The following is a 16696-nucleotide window of genomic DNA, read 5'->3' on the forward strand; positions in this document are numbered from 1 at the left end:
AAATCTGCCTGACCCCAACCCACTTTAAATTATGGTTCAGCCGAAACCGGTTTGGCTCAGTGGATAGAGCGTCAGCTTGTGGACTGAAAGGTCCCAGGTTCGATTCCGGTCAAGGGCATGTACTTGGGTTGCGGGCACATCCCCAGTAGGAGATGTGCAGGAGGCAGCTGATCGATGTTTCTCTCTCATCGATGTTTCTAACTATCTCTCTCCCTTCCTCTCTGTAAAAAATCAATAAAATATATTTTTTTAAAAAATGTAACTGGACAATCAATGGGTCCGGGCTGCTGTCACTACTTCAGCCAGTTCAGCAGAGACAGGGCTGAGCCTGTATGAGCTTTTATCCCAATCCTGCCGGCAGCGTGGGAGAGCAGCAGGTCAGCCACGAAAATCTGCTCTTCCCCCCACCCCCCACCACAAGCCAGCTGCTTATATTGGGTAGAAGGACGAAGATTACCTGGGGAAGTGGGCAAAAGAAAGTGCCAGATGGGCAGTTGTACAGGTAATGCGGGCTGGAGATTTGCACAGGCCTGGGCATATGCAAAGGCTGGGGGTCTTCAAAGGGCTGGCAGCTCTGGTTTCTGCAACAAAGTTGTTCATCTTTCCATGAAAATAGGCAGCTCCTGGATGGCGAGGGAAGGGGGAGGATGGGCCGCATGTCCAGGTGAGCTCCCAGCCAGGTTAGAAGGTGCCTTCTTTAATCAGAACAATACAATCACGGCTAACAGAGCATGACTAATATTTCCTACCATTATAGCTGGTCCCCAATATTCTATTTCTGCCCCTGTCAATAAGACCAGCCACACACTGCCTCGTCACCGCGGTCTGGGAGCCCTAAATGAACCATCCGCTTGGGCAGGAGTTGCAGGGGTCTCGCGGCATGACCATCCGGACAGGGACCTGGGTGGAGTTTCTACCTTCACTCCCTCTGGCCATCCTCCTGGAGAGCCATTGGCTACACAGTCACACAAACATCACCCCTGCTTTTACACGCTGAGGGGGGGGGGGTGCCTCTTCCCGGGGACTCGCTCTATGGGCTCTGAGTTGAATCACCCAGAGTCCAGCTTCCTGTCCTCCTCCCGGCCCAGGGCGGTTTCTCTTGCCCCTCCTTCTGCAGCCCGGCACCCCCACCCCCAATCCCCGAGGTCCAGGATTGGAGGGGGCAGTGAAGCAGTCACTTTTCCTATAACACTTCTAGGGAGGCAAGCAGCCCTGTGATCCCTCCATTGGAGCCGAGATGTCCTTCGGTTCTACCACTCATTTAGGGCATTTGAAGTCTATCCTTGGGCTCAACGGGCCTTCCAGCTGGGTAATCAGGAATGTAAACAAGGCTGCCGGAACTACAGAAAAAAATGCCACTTTAAAACCTTCAGCGGCTGAAGTTGCCCCTGCCAGATAGTCCCCTCCTCTTTTCCAGCCTTCATCAACGTTATTGAAAGCAAATGAAAAAAAACTTGTGCCTTCTCTAGAAAAATCGGTCATTTGGCCCTGACCAGTTTGGCTCAGTGGATAGAGCATCGGCCTGCGGACTGAAGGGTCCCGGGTTTGATTCTGGTCAAGGGCACATGCCCAGGTTGAGGGCTCGGTCCCCAGTGCGGGGTGTGTGGGAGGCAGCCGATCAATGATTCTCACTCATCATTGATGTTTCTATCTCTCTCTCCCTCCCTCTCTGAAATCAATAAAAATATACTAAAAAACTGGTTTATGTTTGATTGATATATTTTAGAGTTATTACCATAAAATATGTGTTTTACCTGGATTTACAAGAAGTTTATGTTACGATATTTTGGTTAAGTTTGTTTGACAACCTTCCCAAAGTTTAAATTTTAAGAGGCTTTTTTTTTAACCGAGAAATTGAAACCAGTTAATTGGTCCTCACCATGTGACTGAGGGAGTAATAATGTAACTGGACAGTCAATGGGTCTGGGCTGCCTGTGTTGTAATGTACCCCGCGAATCACAGAAAGACGCCTCAAGAAGTCGAATTAAAGAGTCACATTTATTGCAATCCGGGACTACGAGGGGGCCTTTCGCTCTCCCAAACCTCGCAGTGCCCTCCCCAGCCCCAACATCCGATTTATAGACAAAGATCACAAAGGTACTGATTACATCCCAGGGTTTGGAATGAGGACCCTGGTTTGCACAAAGCAGTTACAGAAGCGAGATTGAGCCAATTAGTTATCTACAAAGATTAATTATAGTTTTGGGTCTTCGGACCACTGAGTTGACAGGGACACATTATCTAGAGCCCTCGGGTCTTTGGACCACTGAGTTGACAGGGACACATTATCTAGAGCCCTCGGGTCTTTGGGCCACTGAGTTGACAGGGACACATTAACTGGAACCCTCGGGTCTTGGGATAATTGTGCTGGCCTGGTTCCCAGGTACAGAGGAATGTGCTTTCTGAAACCAGTAAGATCACAATCAATGGGATATTCACATTACAATCAATAAGGCATTCAATCGAATGGGATGATTTATGTAATTCAGAAAATCAAAATAATTTTTCTATTGTTAAGCCAAACAGCAGGGTTAGAGTTAAACTACAGTTTCTACCTGAGATGATTGCTACCATACTTCACCTGTCACGAAGATTACTTGGGGAAGTAGGCAAAAAAGGATAAGAATGGGTATGCAAAATGGACAGTTTACAGGCAATGTGGGCTGGGGGTTTGCAAAGGCCTGGGAGTAGGTAAAAGGCTGGCCCCTCAGGTTTCTGCAACAAGGCTGTTAATCTTTCGGTGACAATAGGCAGCTCCCGGGTGTAGAGGATGCAGAGCTCCCAGGTCCCTGTTGAGCTCCCAGGTCCCAAGCGCCACTCCCAGCCAGGTTAGAATGTGCAGAACAAAACAATCACGGGTAACAGAGCATGATTCATGTTTCTTACAGTTATAGCTGGTCCCCAACATTCTATTTCTGCCCCTAACCAAGTGACTTTGAGTTATTCCAATAGACCCCTGGAACGCCTCAAGGATTTGTTCTCTGTCCTTATAAAAGAAGTTTTTGAACTAATTAGGCCTATTTGGATATGCTTGAAATTGGAAGCACTTGGAAAGTCTACGTGGGAAGATTTGCCAAATAAAATAATAGCTATGTCCTACTTGAATACATACATTTTAATTAAACTGTTCCATTATATACATATATTTTTATTCAAATAGATGTTCTAGAAATTTCAGCCTGCCTTAGAAGGAAACTTGCAAAGGTTCAGAGCCAAGTTCAAACAGGGAGCTCTCAGGGGTAGAGGTGTCCTGTCAGTGCACTGGGTAAGCTGCTTCAGAAGTGAGATCTTAGAATATACTCCCTTACTCTAACTTGAATTAAGTATAATAAACAAAGGGGCTTCAGATACCGTCATCCAGGGAAGCCCCTGGGGACTCTGTAAAGTTGGTTCCTCCTTCTATCACCTGGTTCTTACCTCTCCTCAGACCTGTAGTTACTATAATTTTCCTCCTCATTTTTAGGCCATGCCTTTTTAACCTTCTTGTCAAAACCTTCTAGCCAAATTTGTCACCTCTGGGATACAACAATTCCATTATCAAGATGATGATGCTTCCGGGACTCTGGCCCATCCCTACTTTGGAAGAATCAGCTGACAGCCTCTCAGTTCCAGGAGAGACACCTGTAGCCTACATAGGCAGTGACTACGGCCTTTGTCAGCAGGAAGCAGTCACTAAAGACAAAGCCTCCTTTCCCATCACCCCTAAAAGATTTCAGGGATGGGAGTCTCTGAGGGTGGAATGAGACAGGATAGTAAGAAGCTAGAAAATTCTTTGGCAAGTTGAGTGGGGAAACTGAGAGAGAGACAGCTGAACAGATAGGCCGAGCAATGTACAGCCACATACAGGTCACTGCCCTGGAGATAGCAGCTAGGCCTCCGCTGTATTTCAGCTCCAGAAAAGCAGCAACACCAGGTGAGCAATGCCAGGACCTCAGCCCTGCTGCTGACTGGTCAGTAGAGACCATGACCTTGAAAGGGCACACCTGGAAAACTGATGGACAATCTGCTGAGACCTCCCCTAAGATTCAGGCCTCTGAGAGAGAAAAATCCCTCAAGACAACAGACCCAACCCCCGTGCCTTTCCCTCCTCCCCCTTTCTCCCCCCACAGGCCTGTGCGTCCTAAACTCTAACGGTCCCCAGGAGACTTGCAACCAGGAAGCCCAGGGCAGCAGCAGCAGCTGGTCTTGGGCTCACCCCCTGACCCTGTCTCCAAGCCCCCCTTTTCTCTGACTTCCCAGTGAGCTAAAGCAGCCCCGCCCAGCTCACTTCTCTCCTAGAACCTTCTCAGAGAACCGAAGCAGTTCAGCCTAAGGCTCTCCGGTTGCCTCATCTATGCTACGCCCGTCCTTGCTACCCTCATCATCACCTGACCGTGTGTTGTTAAACCTTTCCTGCAGGAAGGCAAGAGCCCGCACAGTCCTGGCCGGCCCTAGGCAGCCCCGCTCCGGCCAGGGCCCCCTGTCCGGGAACAGGCAGGGCAGGTGTCTGGTGGCATGACCACCCTCACCCGGACCCGGGTGGCGTTTCTGCTCATTTCTGCCGTCATTCACTCCCTCTGCCCTCTGCCTGGAGAGCCATGGGCTGCACACCCATTTCGGACGGCTGCACACTCACAAACCTCGCCCTGCTTCTAGGCGCCCAGGCGGGGTGCGCCTGTTCGCAGGGAATCGCTCTGTGCTGAGCAGAGCGCAGTCCGCTCCGCGAGCAGCCCGAGGCAACCACACAAACAGTGTCCGGCTTCCTGTCCTCATCCCCGCCCTCCCGCCTGGTTTCCCTTGCCCCTCCCTCTCCCCAGCCCGATCCTCCCGCCGGCTCCCCCTCCCCCGATCCCTCGGGTCCCGGGATGGGGGGGCGGTGAGGCAGGAACAGCCCCCGCCCCCATGGCTGCCCGTCGGAGCCTGAGGCAGAGGGGGCGCACGGGGGAGCCCGGCACCGCCCTGCTGGCCCCGCTTATGCTGGGCCTGGGCCTGGCGCTGGCCTGCCTTGGCCTCCTGCTGGCCGTGGTCAGCCTGGGGGGCCGGGCATCGTCATCTGCTCAGGTGAGGCCCCGCTGCACACCCCTCCCGGGGGATGAGGAGCACAATCTACAGAGCAGTTTCTGAGGCTGCGTGGGCTGAGGACACGGGGCCAGGGAGATGGGTGGAGGGCGAGCTGTCAGGTGGAGGAGGACAGGGTGACCCTACCTCCTTCCCAGCAGGAGCCTGCCCAGGGGGAGCTGGTGGCAGAAGAGGACCAGGACCCTCTGGTGAGTGGCTGTGGGTGCTGGTGGCAGGCTGCTGGGCATGGGAAGTGTGTGTGACCTGAGGGTGCAGGGAGTGCCCTGGCTGTGACGCGCCTTTCCCTTCGTAGGTCTATGGGCAAGAGAGGGTGACAGCTGTGTGAGGGGTTGGTGCTGGGTTTGTGTCAGCGGAGGGAACGTGCTATTGGCTGAAGGTGAAGTGGGAGTGTGAGATACGGTGGAGGAGGGATGCTGGTTGTCTGTGGAGGGTGCTTACCCACCGTGCACTCTGACTGCGTGTGGGCATGTGTGCAATGGGCCCATCGCTTGCAGGGTCTGCACTTGGTTGTGGGGTTGGGGAAGTGTGGCTGGTCTCTGAGAGGCGTGAGGGCTGAGACTTGACCCCAGAAACTTGCCTCCCCTTGGCCGCAGCCACTGTTGGCTGAGAGCTCCGTCCCTCCCTCAGACTCCTGTGCCCGTCTGTGCCTCTCCTAACGGCCTCTGTCGATCTCAGTTTATGCCTCTGGGAATCCCTGGCCAGGCTCTGAGTCAGCCCTGCCCTCACTTCCCCCAGGAACTGAGTCCCCAGTCGGAGGAGGGCCAGGACCCTGTGCCTTTCCTGAATCAGCTGGTTCGGCCTCGCCGAAGTGGTGAGCATCTCTTTATCCCAACCTTAGTGGCGTCTCAATTCGTTATTGCTTTTGTTCATCATAACAGCCGCATGAGGGGGCAGAGCAAATACCATCATCCTCTTTATGAATGGAGAAACGGAGACACAGAGAATAAAGGGGGAGGGGGGCCGAGTCACCATGTAGAGACAAAGTGGGAAAGTCAGAAGCCTAGGCCCCAGCGAGCAAAAACTTACGAATGGGATATAACCGTGTGACCACATATCCAGGTTTGCGGGGGACTGTCCCGGCTGACACCTGTTATCTCGGTGTGATTAATAATAGCACCCGTTCTGCTCTCAGAAGCACCCAATTTGGCTGATAAATTATATAGTCGCTCTGCTTATGGAGGAAGGTAAGGCATGAGGTTCTGAGGCCAGAAATCTGGACAGAAATGAGGATGCCAGGGTTCTTAGAGGGGACTGGGGTTGGGGGAGTCGCTCCTGGCCCCCAGATATGTGGGGGCTGCTTTGCCCATCTGTCTTTCCTTGATTCTCAGCACCTAAAGGCCGGAAAACACGGGCTCGCAGAGTGGTGGCAGCCCACTATGAAGGTGGGTGACGGGTGAGCCGTGCCCGGGGAGGAGGGGTGAGAGGGGCAGGGCAGGTCGCACCAACCCTTCCTGTGTTTCACAGTTCACCCACAGCCTGGACAGGATGGAGCACAAGCAGGTAAGACCCTATCTTCACCTCTGTGCTTTTCCCTGACCCCCACAGCGCTGGCCTCCTGGAAAAGGGGCCCCTCAAATCTTTGGCCACCCCCATCCCTGCCTTCAGCCTCAGAACCCCAGAAGCCAGTTCAGGAAAGTCCTCAGGGTTCGGTTCTCTCAGCTCCCAGACTTGGACTTTTTCTGGGATCCAGGCATGGGACCCCAGGAAGACTCCTTCCGCTCCCAGGACTCAGGCAGATTCTCCCACCAAACCACCAGCCCACCTTCTCACTCTTCTTCACCTTTGATTTTTTCCTGTCCTTCCCCTCCATATCTTCATGCGCGGATCATTTTTCTCAAAATGCTTCTAGTTTCTGTTCTTCTTTTCTCTTCTGGTTGCTTTCAGAGAGGAAGGGAGAGGAAGAGAGAAATAGAAACATCAATGATGAGAGAGAATCATTGATTGGCTGCCTCCTGCAAGCTCCACACTGGGGACCGAGCCTGCAATCCAGGCATGTGCCCTGATTGGGAATCGAACTGTGACCTAGATCATAGTCAACACTCAACCACTGAGCTACACTGGCCGGGCACTGTTCTTTTTTTCCAGCCCTACCGTATCCCCTACCTCAGCACCTTGACATTGGAATCTCAAACCCAGTCTAAATCTTTCCCCATTCCAAACTCTCCTACCCCCTACTCTGTCCCACCTGTGTTGCCAAGCTAAGCGCCCCTCCCCCTCCAACCTCATCTTCATTATTCCATTGTTCTCTGCCTGGCTTCCAGGCTTTCATGGTCTCGACCTCTTTTCCCTGCACATCCTTATGAATTCTCCACACTTGTTGGGCTGCTCCCCTTCCCCACCAATGTTCCTCTTCTGGACTTTGCACATATTGTTCCCTGGCTTGGAATGCCCTTCCATGTGACAGGCCAGGAGGCAAGACATAAGGGTGAGTTGGTCTAGAGGTTGGCAGCTGAGGTGGAGAGCAGTAAGCATGTGGCTTGAAGATATGGCTTGCTTGTTGGTTGGCTGTGTAGGATAGGGGAAAGGGAGGAATCGGAAATGACTTCTAGATTTTTAAGTTGGGCATCTTTGGGAAGAATGATGCCATTTGCTAACATGGGGTTAACCAGGGAAGAAATAGGTTGGGAGGCATGCATATTAACAATTAAATTTGAAATCTAATACTAAACAAGCGGATAGATAATAATAAAAAGTGAGTTCCACAAATAGATGGCTGGACGTAGTAGACAAATTCGGGCTAGGCCAGGGCTAATAAAGTCAGGAGTCATTGCCATGTGGGTGGTATTTAAAGCTACAGGACTGGATGAGACACCAGGGGGGAAAAGAGCCCCGTGAGTGAGGCCCTTGGACACCTAGAAGTGGAGCAAAGGAGGAGAACCAGCAGTCTGAGAAGCAGCCAGAGAGAGAGGAAGGAACCCCGGGAGGGTAGTATCATGGAACCTGAGATAAGACACAGTTTCGCCCTAGCCAGTTTGGGTCAGTGGATAGAGCGTTGGCCTGTGGACCAAAGAGTCCTGGGTTCGATTCTGGTCAAGGGCACATACCTCGGTTGCAGGCTCCTCCCTGACCCCGGCCCTGGTCGGGGTGCATCCAGGAGGCAACCAGTTGATGTGTTTCTCTCACATTAATGTTTCTGTCTTTCCCTCTCTCTTCCACACTCTCTTTAAAAATCAATGGAAAACATATCCTTGGGTGAGGATTAAAAAATAATAATAATGAAAAAAAATGCTCTTCAAACTTAAAAAAAAAGACACCATTTCAAGAAGGATGTGGCTGTCTGTGTTGAAGGCAGCTGAGAGGTCGGTCACATGAGATGAGAACAGAGAAATGACTGCGGGTTTGCTGATATAAAAAGTCAACTGGTAACCTTGACCAGGGCAGTTCTGTGGCATAGTTAGGATGGAAGCAGCATGTATTGGGTTAAGAAAAAAATCGGACGTAGGAATTGGAGACAGTGACAACCCTTTCCAGAAGTTTCTCTGTAACAGGAGCAGAGAAATGGGCCAGTAGGCAGAGGGGGATGTGGCTGAAGGAAAAGTTCCATCCTTTCAGTGATAAGGAATACTACATGAATCTTAGTTACAGACAGTCTGATCATCTTATAGATGGAGGTCACTTAAATTGTCTGAGGTCATGACGATACGAAGTGGTGGAGCTGGGATGTGGACCCAGCTAGAGTGTGCTTGTGTGCTTGTGTGCATGTGAGCAAGGAAGGCTGGAAACGGAGTCACTCGGAAAGAAGAGGCTGAGAAGACTGTCTGTGAGATGTGGCCGGGGCCAGACCGGAAGGGAGATGGGACAGAGCTATTTAAGTGGCAGAGTTGCTAGCAACTGGTGATGATGGGGGAATAAAGTTGGTGAAGGAGAGGGAGACATGTACCTGGTGGGAGGTAGAACCATGAGCCAAACGTGGAATAAAGACAGTAAAGCAAGTTTGGAGTTGGGCTGCCCAGCCAGTGTGGCTCAGTTGGTTGAGTGTCAACTCATGAACCAGGAACTCAGGTTCGGTTCGATTCCGATCAGGGCACATGCCTGGGCTGTGGGCTCGATCCCCAGTAGCGGGTGTGCAGGAGGCAGCCTACCAATGATTCTCTCTCATCATTGATGTTTCTCTCTCTCTCTCCCTCTCCCTTCCTCTCTGAAATCAATAAAAACATTTTTTTAGAACCCAGGCATGTGCCCTTAACCAGAATTGAACCCCGGACCCTTCAGTCTTCAGGCCGACGCTCTATCCATTGAGCCAAACCGGCAAGGGCAATAAAAAAATTTTTTTTAAAAAAAGTTTGGGGTGTCAAGCCAAGCTCAGTTTGGTTCGGATGAGTTTGGGGTGCCTGGGGCAGGATGAGAAGGGGCAGGGCTGAAGACCCAGATCTGAGTCTGTACAATAAAGGCCACAGTAACCCATAGGTGAGGATGAAAATGCCCAGAGAGCACTACATTTTCCTTGAGACGGTAATAAGGATGGGGCACTGGGGCTAGCAGGGGATGAGGGGTTGAGGAAGGCAGCTGCTGAGACTGCAGAGATCAGCCATTGCGGTCCAGGAGACTGGCCTGTGGACCCAAACAAAGAGCTGCCGCCCGTGTTTATCTCCTTCCCTCTATCTTCCCACCGGTGTTTGCTGGGCGCCCACTCAGAGCAGGCCAAGGTCCTGCTGCAAGGACACAGTGGTGAATAGGACCGTTGTCCCTGCTCTTTTAGGGAAGTCGGACTCCAAACTGTCACATATATAAATAAACCAGATGAGCCCTAACCGTAGGCTCAGTGGAAAGAGCGTGGGCCCTCGGACTGAAGGGTCCGGGGTTCGATTCCGGACAAGGGCATGTACTTTGGTTGTGGGCTAGATCCCCAGTAGGAGGCGTGTAGGAGGCAGCCGATCAATGACTCTCATCGATGTTTCTATCTCTCTATCCCTCTCCCTTCCTCTCTCTAAAAAATAAATTAAAATTAAATTAAAATCAAATAAGCCAGATGATTTCCCATGTTGGCAACTGCTATGAAAGAAACAGGGTGATGTGGTGAAGAGATTAACGGAGGCAGGGCCGAGTCTGGCTGTTTTAACCTGGGTGGCCTGGGAAGGCCTCAGATGGGTTGAGACCTGACTGACAGAGGTGCTGGGCAGGGCAGTGTTCTGAGAAGAGGGAAGAACAGGACAAAGCCCTGCAGGGACAAGGAACTTGGTTCTCAGCAGTAACAGAAAGTCCAGAGTGGGTGGGTCCTTGTTAATGGGAGGTGCGTGTGAGATGAGACTGGAGAGGTGGGTGGCGGGGCTGTGGAGAGCCTGGGAAGCCACTTGTCCTGTTCTCTCTCTTTATTATTTATCTTCTTTGCAATTTTTTATTTTCCTAGCTCTAGATTTAAAAAAAAGTTTTTGTTAATCCTCACTCAAGGATATTTTTTTCCCATTGATTTTTAGAGAGAGTGGAAGGGATGGGGAGGGACGCACAGAAAGAAACATTTTAATAAAAAATCTTATTTTTTTTTCTTGAGACACATCAACTGGTTGCTTCCTGCACCTGCCTGACCAGGGCGGGGAGTGAACCTGCAACCCAGATATGTGCCCTCAACCAGGAATCGAACCCTGGGCCGTGCACCGACTGATGCTCTAACCACTGATCCACACCAGTCAGGGCTAGATTTTTTTTTTTGTAATGGCTTTATTGAGATAAAGGTGTTCTCACATACCATACCATTCACCCATTTAAAGTATACAATGAAATGGTTTTGAGTATATTTACACAGCTGTGCAACCATCACTACAGTAAGTTTAGAACATTTTCATTTCTTCAAAAAGAAAACCTGTACCTTGTAGCCATGATCCCCTAATTTCTCCGATCCCACAGGCTGCCAGTGCTAAGCAAACACTAATCTACTGTCTGTCTCTCCATATTTGTATATTTGGACATTTCATAGAAATCATATACTATGTTGTCCTTTATGACTGAAAGCATTTAGCATAATGTTTTCATAGTTCGTAGCATTTCTTTTTAAGGCTGAATAACATCCCATTGTATGGATATATACAGTTTTCCTTATCGATGCATCTGTTGATGAATATTTGGGTACCATTTTTTAAAAAATATATTTTATTGATTTTTTTACAGAGAGGAAGGGAGAGGGATAGAAAGTTAGAAACATCGATCAGCTGCCTCCTGCACACTCCCCACTGGGTATGTGCCTGCAACCAAGGTACATGCCCTTGACCGGAATCGAACCTGGGACCTTTCAGTCCGCAGGCCGACGTTCTATCTACTGAGCCAAACCGGTTAGGGCTGGGTACCATTTTTTAAAAAATTTTAATAATCCAAGTAATGTGTGATTCAAGGAATGCATGTGTATACATCCTCAAAGTAAAAGAGGTGAACACTACAGACTCAAAACATAAAGGCCCCCAGCTTCTCCCTCAGCCCTGCTCTTCTCCCCAGAAGTGGCTGGTGACAACCTGCCGTGCATGGCTCTGGTTACCTAGGTCGGGTTTCCTCACGTAACTCCCCATGACACGATGGGCCCCCGAGGCCCTGGGCCCTCCCTTGTCCTGGGCCATCTGTGGATCTTCTGGGTCAGGTGGGCCCTCAAGGTTCACCACTCCGAGGGTGCCTAGGGACCACGCGAGTCCTGTGTGGGGACTTGCCCCTCTCTTTGAACATCTACGTTCAGGTGTGGACGGGACGGTGAGTGGCTGGGAGGAAGCCAAGATCAATGGCTCCAACCCGCTGCGCTATGACGGCCGGAGCGGGGCATTCACGGTCACCCGGGCTGGGCTCTACTACCTGTACTGCCAGGTAAGCCCCACCTGGCTCCGTGGGTGAGGCAGGAACTGAGGACGAAGGGTTGGGTTGGAAGGGGGAGGCAAGCTAAAGGTGGGGTGGGGCAGTTGGGGGTTTGGGCCGGAGCGGGGCGGAGGTGGGGGGGGACATTTGGGTCTCCAAGGAAATGTGAAATGAAGACAAGGGCAAGCGAGGCCTGGACTCCGGCGCCCATCCCTGCCCCCAGGTGCACTTTGACGAGGGAAAGGCCGTCTACCTGAAGCTGGACCTGCTGGTGGATGACACGCTGGCCCTGCGATGCCTGGAAGAGTTCTCTGCCACCGCGAGTTCCCACGGGTCTCAGCTCCGTCTCTGCCAGGTGTCTGGGCTGCTGCCCCTGCGGCCTGGGTCCTCCCTACGGATCCGAACCCTCCCCTGGGCCCACCTCAAGGCTGCCCCTTTCCTGACCTACTTTGGACTCTTCCAAGTCCACTGAGGGGCCCTGGTCTCGCAGTGGTTTTCCCAGGCTGCTGGCTCCCCACAACAACTCTCTGAGCACCCCAGTCCCCGTGGCCCCACCCCAAGCTGCTCCTCCCCTCAGACTTGCCTCTCCCTGGGTACGTTGCCAGGGCTTGTTCACGTGTTTTCCATGCAACATAAATATTCCCGTTCGTCTCTGAAGAGCCCTCCCCCCACCTCTGGTTCTCCACCTCGCTAGCTCCCAAACCCCTGATCTTCGACACCCCCATTTATCTCCCGACTCCCCACCCTGGCTGCCACCCCCCCGGTACACTGTTTACTATACTCTGGGTGAGGATGGGTCCCCAGTACCCCTCTCAGGCACTAGGAGAGGCTGGATACCGGAGAGACTGGGACGAGGCCAAGAGTTCCCCGATGGGAGGGCCAAGGGACCAAGACAAGTTCCTCCCCTGATCGTTCCCTGTGGATTTTTAAAACAGATATTATTTTTATTATTATGGTGACAAAATGTTGATAAGTAGAAATTAAAGAGAATAAGTCACGGTTGCTCTCTTTATTGGGTGTTTAGGGGGCCTCCTCAGGGGAACTGCAAGCCCCGAGAAGGGGGTCTGGGCACTGGGGAGGGGGGTGCCGGACACCTGGGCCTCCAGGTCCGCCCGCAGACGTGCGAGTGGGGACCCACAGGCCTGCGGCCCCCGAGGTGTGGGCAGAGCGTGGAAGGGCAAAGTGCCAGGAAACAGAGTCAAGCCTCTGCCCAAGGTCCAGCAGCAGTGGCCTCATTTACCTAGGAGGCGGGCTTCCTCCCGCGGGGATTCCCTGGCGGGCGGAACAGGGGCCCTTCCTCTTGGCAGCCTCGGGACCTGGGCAGGTGCTGGCACAGGGCCCGGCTCGATGTGGGGTGGGAGCAGGCCTCAAGGAGGCTTCAGGGTCGGCCCGCAGGACGCTGGGGCCCAGGAACACGGGAACCTCGACCCCGGGATCCCGGGAAGGACCCCTACCGTGATGGGGTGCTTGGGGCCGTCTCTTCTCGCTTCACCCAGAGCCTTATGTAACAGCTTTTCTCGGGAAACAGGAAGTCGTGTTTGCCAAGTTCAGCACAGAGAGTGGTGCCGGCCTTATTCCAGCGCGCCCGGCCTGGCCTTAACCCCAGAGCCCGGCCGGTTTCTTGCTTCAGGGACCCTGGCTCTCCTCGCGGGCCTCTTTCCTCCCTTCTTACCTCCAGTCAGTCCTAGCAAACTCGCCCGGAGCTCACTCCTCGGCCTGGGCCAGGGGGTCTTCCGCCCTCATCCCTTGACCCTCCACACTGCCCAGCTTGTCCCTTCATCCCTGCTCCTGGCACCATGCCCCACCGCCAGCCAACCTTCCCTCCCCCACTGCTGGGGCCGCCCCAGGTTCCTGCGCTTTGGCCGCTCCTCCTGGGTGCCACCGCAGCCCTGTGCTTCCTCGAGGGACGGGCACCACGTTCTCCGGAGGCTGCAGGGTGGGGGGCTCAGCAACACTGGCCCCGCAGCAGCGTGCCAGGAGCACCCGGTGCCCTAGCTTGCTTTCCTCCTCCCTCCTTTTTATTCTCAAGTTCCTTTTTATTTCTCCCTTGCGTAACGCCCTTCTCCCTTCGGCACCACTGCCTGCACCTCCTTGCCACCCACTCCTGAAGCCACCGCTGTTGGCAGGGTCCCCAGCTCATGCCAGCCTCATCTCCTTCCTTTCCAGCCCCCAGAGGGCCCCCGGGAGACATGGGGGGCCGGGTCCGAGAGCCAGCGCTCTCAGTTGCCCTCTGGTTGAGTTGGGGGGCGGCTTTGGGGGCTGTGGCTTGTGCCATAGCTCTGCTGATCCAACAAACAGAGCTGCAAATCCTACGAAGAGAGGTGACCCAGCTGCAGAGGACTGGGGGGCCCTCTGGAAAGGGGGAAGGGTACCCATGGCTGAGCCCCCAGGAGCAGGTGAGTGAGGGGGGTAGGGTGGCGGGTGGGAGGGCTTGGTGGCAGCGTCGTCCCTGGCACTCTGGGTTCCAGCCTCCGGGTCTGCAATGTCTCCAGTGGGGACATGAGAGGGTCCCGGGTTTGGAGGTCAAGAGAGCAGCCATTCCAGTCAAGGAAATTGTTAAAGATTAATGCTTCTTGTACCTACCAGCTCCTGGAGGACAGCCAGCACCAAGCCTCAGGCTGCTGGGGAAAGGTGCCTGAGAGACGTGGGCACTGCTGGGCAGGGGAGGGCTGGGGGGAAAGGCCGTCTGGGGCCCTTGCAGCTGGGCCTAACCCTGACCCTCTTTCCATGAGCAGAGCCCTGACAGCCTGGGAGCCCTGGAGAATGGGGAGAGGTCCCGGAGAAAGAGAGCAGTGCTCGCCCATAAGCAGAAGAGTGAGGCCTTCGGGGTGCCGCGGGGTGGGAGGTGATTGAGCGGCATGAAGACTCGGAGATGGTCGCCCCAAGTCGGGGTGAGGGTGGAGGGCCGACCGCAGGGCAAGTGGAGTAGGTGGGCATTGTTGAGATCCCCTCCTTCTTTCCTCAGGGAAGCACTCGGTTCTGCATCTTGTTCCCCTGAACATGACCTCCAAGGGTGAGCACTATTTTAAATGGCTTTTGGGGAGAGGCGAGATCGGGGAGCTCTGGGGCTGGTACCCGGCCTGAGAGGATCGTAGAGGCGAACAGTAAGGACGCACAGAAGCCCTGACTGCCGCACCCCTCACCTCCAGCGGACTCTGATGTGACAGAGTTGATGTGGCAACCGGCTCTTATGCGTGGGCGAGGTCTGGAGGCCCAAGGATACGTTGTTCGAGTCTGGGATGCTGGAGTGTACCTGCTCTATAGCCAGGTAACCCCAAACGAACGTTGAGCCCCACATGGGGGCCTGGAAGCCTGTTCTTCCGGAGCCTGATGCTCCAATACCGAGGGCTCTCAACCCTCTTCACCCCAAACTTAGGAGACCCTCCTTCGTTCCTTGGCGGGGCCCTGAGGCCTCTCAGAACTGAGCCGCACCACCCCGCTTTCCTCAGCGTGTCCCCCCTTCCCTGCCAGGTCCTGTTTCACGATGTGACTTTCACCATGGGTCAAGTGGTGTCCCGGGAGGGCCAGGGAAAGCAGGAGACCCTCTTCCGCTGTATACGGAGCATGCCCTCCAACCCAGACTGGGCCTACAATAGCTGCTACAGCGCAGGTAACAGCTCTGTGGGCAGTGGGCACAGGGATCTGAGAAGAGCAGGGCACATCTGCCTGGGGGCAGTGGTGGGAGAGCGATGACAGGGCTTGTGCATGTAGAGGTGGACCTAAGGAATGAAGGAGAGAATACCTACATCCTTACAGGAAGTAGAAAAAGGTTGAGCTGGGGGAGGGCAAATCGTCAGAGCATCTGCACAGCTGTCCTCACGGCGCATCTGCTTCCTCTGTTCTCAGGTGTCTTCCACTTACACCAAGGGGACGTTCTGAGTGTCACGGTCCCCCGCGCAAGGGCGAAGCTTAGCCTCTCTCCACACGGAACCTTCCTGGGGTTCGTGAAGCTGTGATTGTTATAGGAGGTGGTCCTGGGCTTGGAGGACCAGCGCGGGTCGGGTACAGACGGGAGAAGCCAGAAGCTGACTAGACAAAGGACAGGGAACGCGAAGGAACAGAGGTTTCTTCTGGGTTTAACTGGAACCCTCAGTTTGACAACTCATGACTCTCTGTTCCTCCCTTTTCCCTTTCCACTCCAACCCCTAGACTGTGATTTCAGGAATATAAAGGAGGGAGAGTATCTTGCTTTTGTCTCTGATCTAGCCCCAGGTTCTTGGGGCTGTGGAGGGCGAGGAGAGAATGCCAGGCATTGTCTCCCTGCTCCGGGCCCTGGAACGCTTCCAGGACGGCACCGCCACCTAGCGGCGGCCTGCGAGAACCGCCTGCCGGCGGAGTGCACAAAGCCGCCCCGCGCGAGGAAACTCCCGGCTCCGGCGCCGCACCTTCCTCGAGGCATCCATCCTGTCTCTTCGCCGCACCCTCACTCCCCTCCACCCACCGCGCCTCGGCTTCCATCACGAGAGGACTATTTATTGCGGGACTCGGCAGGGGATGCCCGACGACGACGGTCCCCGTGCGGCCACGTTCCTCTTTGGGTCCCAGGTTTTGCCTTTCATGCTCGGCATCCCCCGGCGGGGCAGGCCGCTCCAAGCCCCTCTGGGCTGAGACGGGTCGCCGGGGAGCCTTGGATGAAACCATTGCACGTCTTGATGCTGGTCTTGCCTCACGCCTTTCTTTGTTCTACTCAAAATTAATAAAAGAGAATAAGTGATACCTCGGACCCGTTCCCCCCACCGCCTTCCCTCAGCCCCGACTCGGGACCTCCTGCCTCCAGCACTCCCCTGGCGCCCCCACGACACGGAAGGGCTCGGCCCGGGCGCTCCAGGCTGAAAGGACCGTGCCCGGCGGCGGCCGGGACGCGCAGGCG

The 16696-nt window shown here is 54.0% G+C and overlaps 3 protein-coding genes and 1 long non-coding RNA gene across 6 annotated transcripts in view; 3 read left to right on the top strand and 1 right to left on the bottom strand.

Moving 5' to 3' along the window:
- Positions 1-4692: 4692 nt before the first annotated feature.
- Positions 4693-12823, top strand: TNFSF12 (tumor necrosis factor superfamily member 12). Of its 2 annotated transcripts, none has more exons than XM_006761639.2 (7): positions 4693-5040; positions 5196-5246; positions 5794-5869; positions 6387-6440; positions 6523-6558; positions 11714-11838; positions 12050-12823. In XM_006761639.2, exons 1-7 carry the CDS (start codon positions 4882-4884, stop codon positions 12296-12298), a joined length of 750 nt encoding a protein of 249 aa, XP_006761702.1. In that variant the 5' UTR covers positions 4693-4881; the 3' UTR covers positions 12299-12823. The 2 variants fall into 2 exon arrangements, with proteins under 2 accessions (XP_006761702.1, XP_006761703.1); XM_006761640.2 differs by having other exon boundaries at positions 4776-5040; positions 5199-5246.
- Positions 4739-16696, top strand: part of SENP3 (SUMO1/sentrin/SMT3 specific peptidase 3) — a 20754-nt gene continuing 8796 nt past the window's right edge. The window contains exons 1-2 of the mRNA XM_006761642.2: positions 4739-4742; positions 5058-5068. The gene's annotated coding sequence lies outside the window, so the exon portion shown is untranslated. The remainder of the gene's footprint in view (positions 4743-5057; positions 5069-16696) is intronic.
- On the top strand, positions 12947-16542 carry TNFSF13 (tumor necrosis factor superfamily member 13). 2 transcript variants are annotated; one of them, XM_015562564.1, is made up of 6 exons: positions 12947-14222; positions 14562-14640; positions 14792-14839; positions 14976-15094; positions 15298-15436; positions 15976-16542. In XM_015562564.1, the coding sequence occupies exons 1-6, from the start codon at positions 13965-13967 to the stop codon at positions 16521-16523; spliced, it is 1191 nt and encodes a 396-aa protein (XP_015418050.1). In that variant the 5' UTR covers positions 12947-13964; the 3' UTR covers positions 16524-16542. The 2 variants fall into 2 exon arrangements, with proteins under 2 accessions (XP_015418050.1, XP_006761704.1); XM_006761641.2 differs by having other exon boundaries at positions 15673-16014.
- LOC107182781 lies at positions 16279-16687 on the bottom strand. The gene is made up of 2 exons (XR_001513513.1): positions 16591-16687; positions 16279-16509 (listed from the first exon to the last, which is right to left on the bottom strand). It is a non-coding gene; the product is annotated as an uncharacterized LOC107182781 (long non-coding RNA).

The sequence above is a fragment of the Myotis davidii genome, unplaced genomic scaffold (genome assembly GCF_000327345.1).
Source record: "Myotis davidii unplaced genomic scaffold, ASM32734v1 scaffold37, whole genome shotgun sequence".
Classification (NCBI taxonomy): Eukaryota; Metazoa; Chordata; class Mammalia; order Chiroptera; family Vespertilionidae; genus Myotis; species Myotis davidii.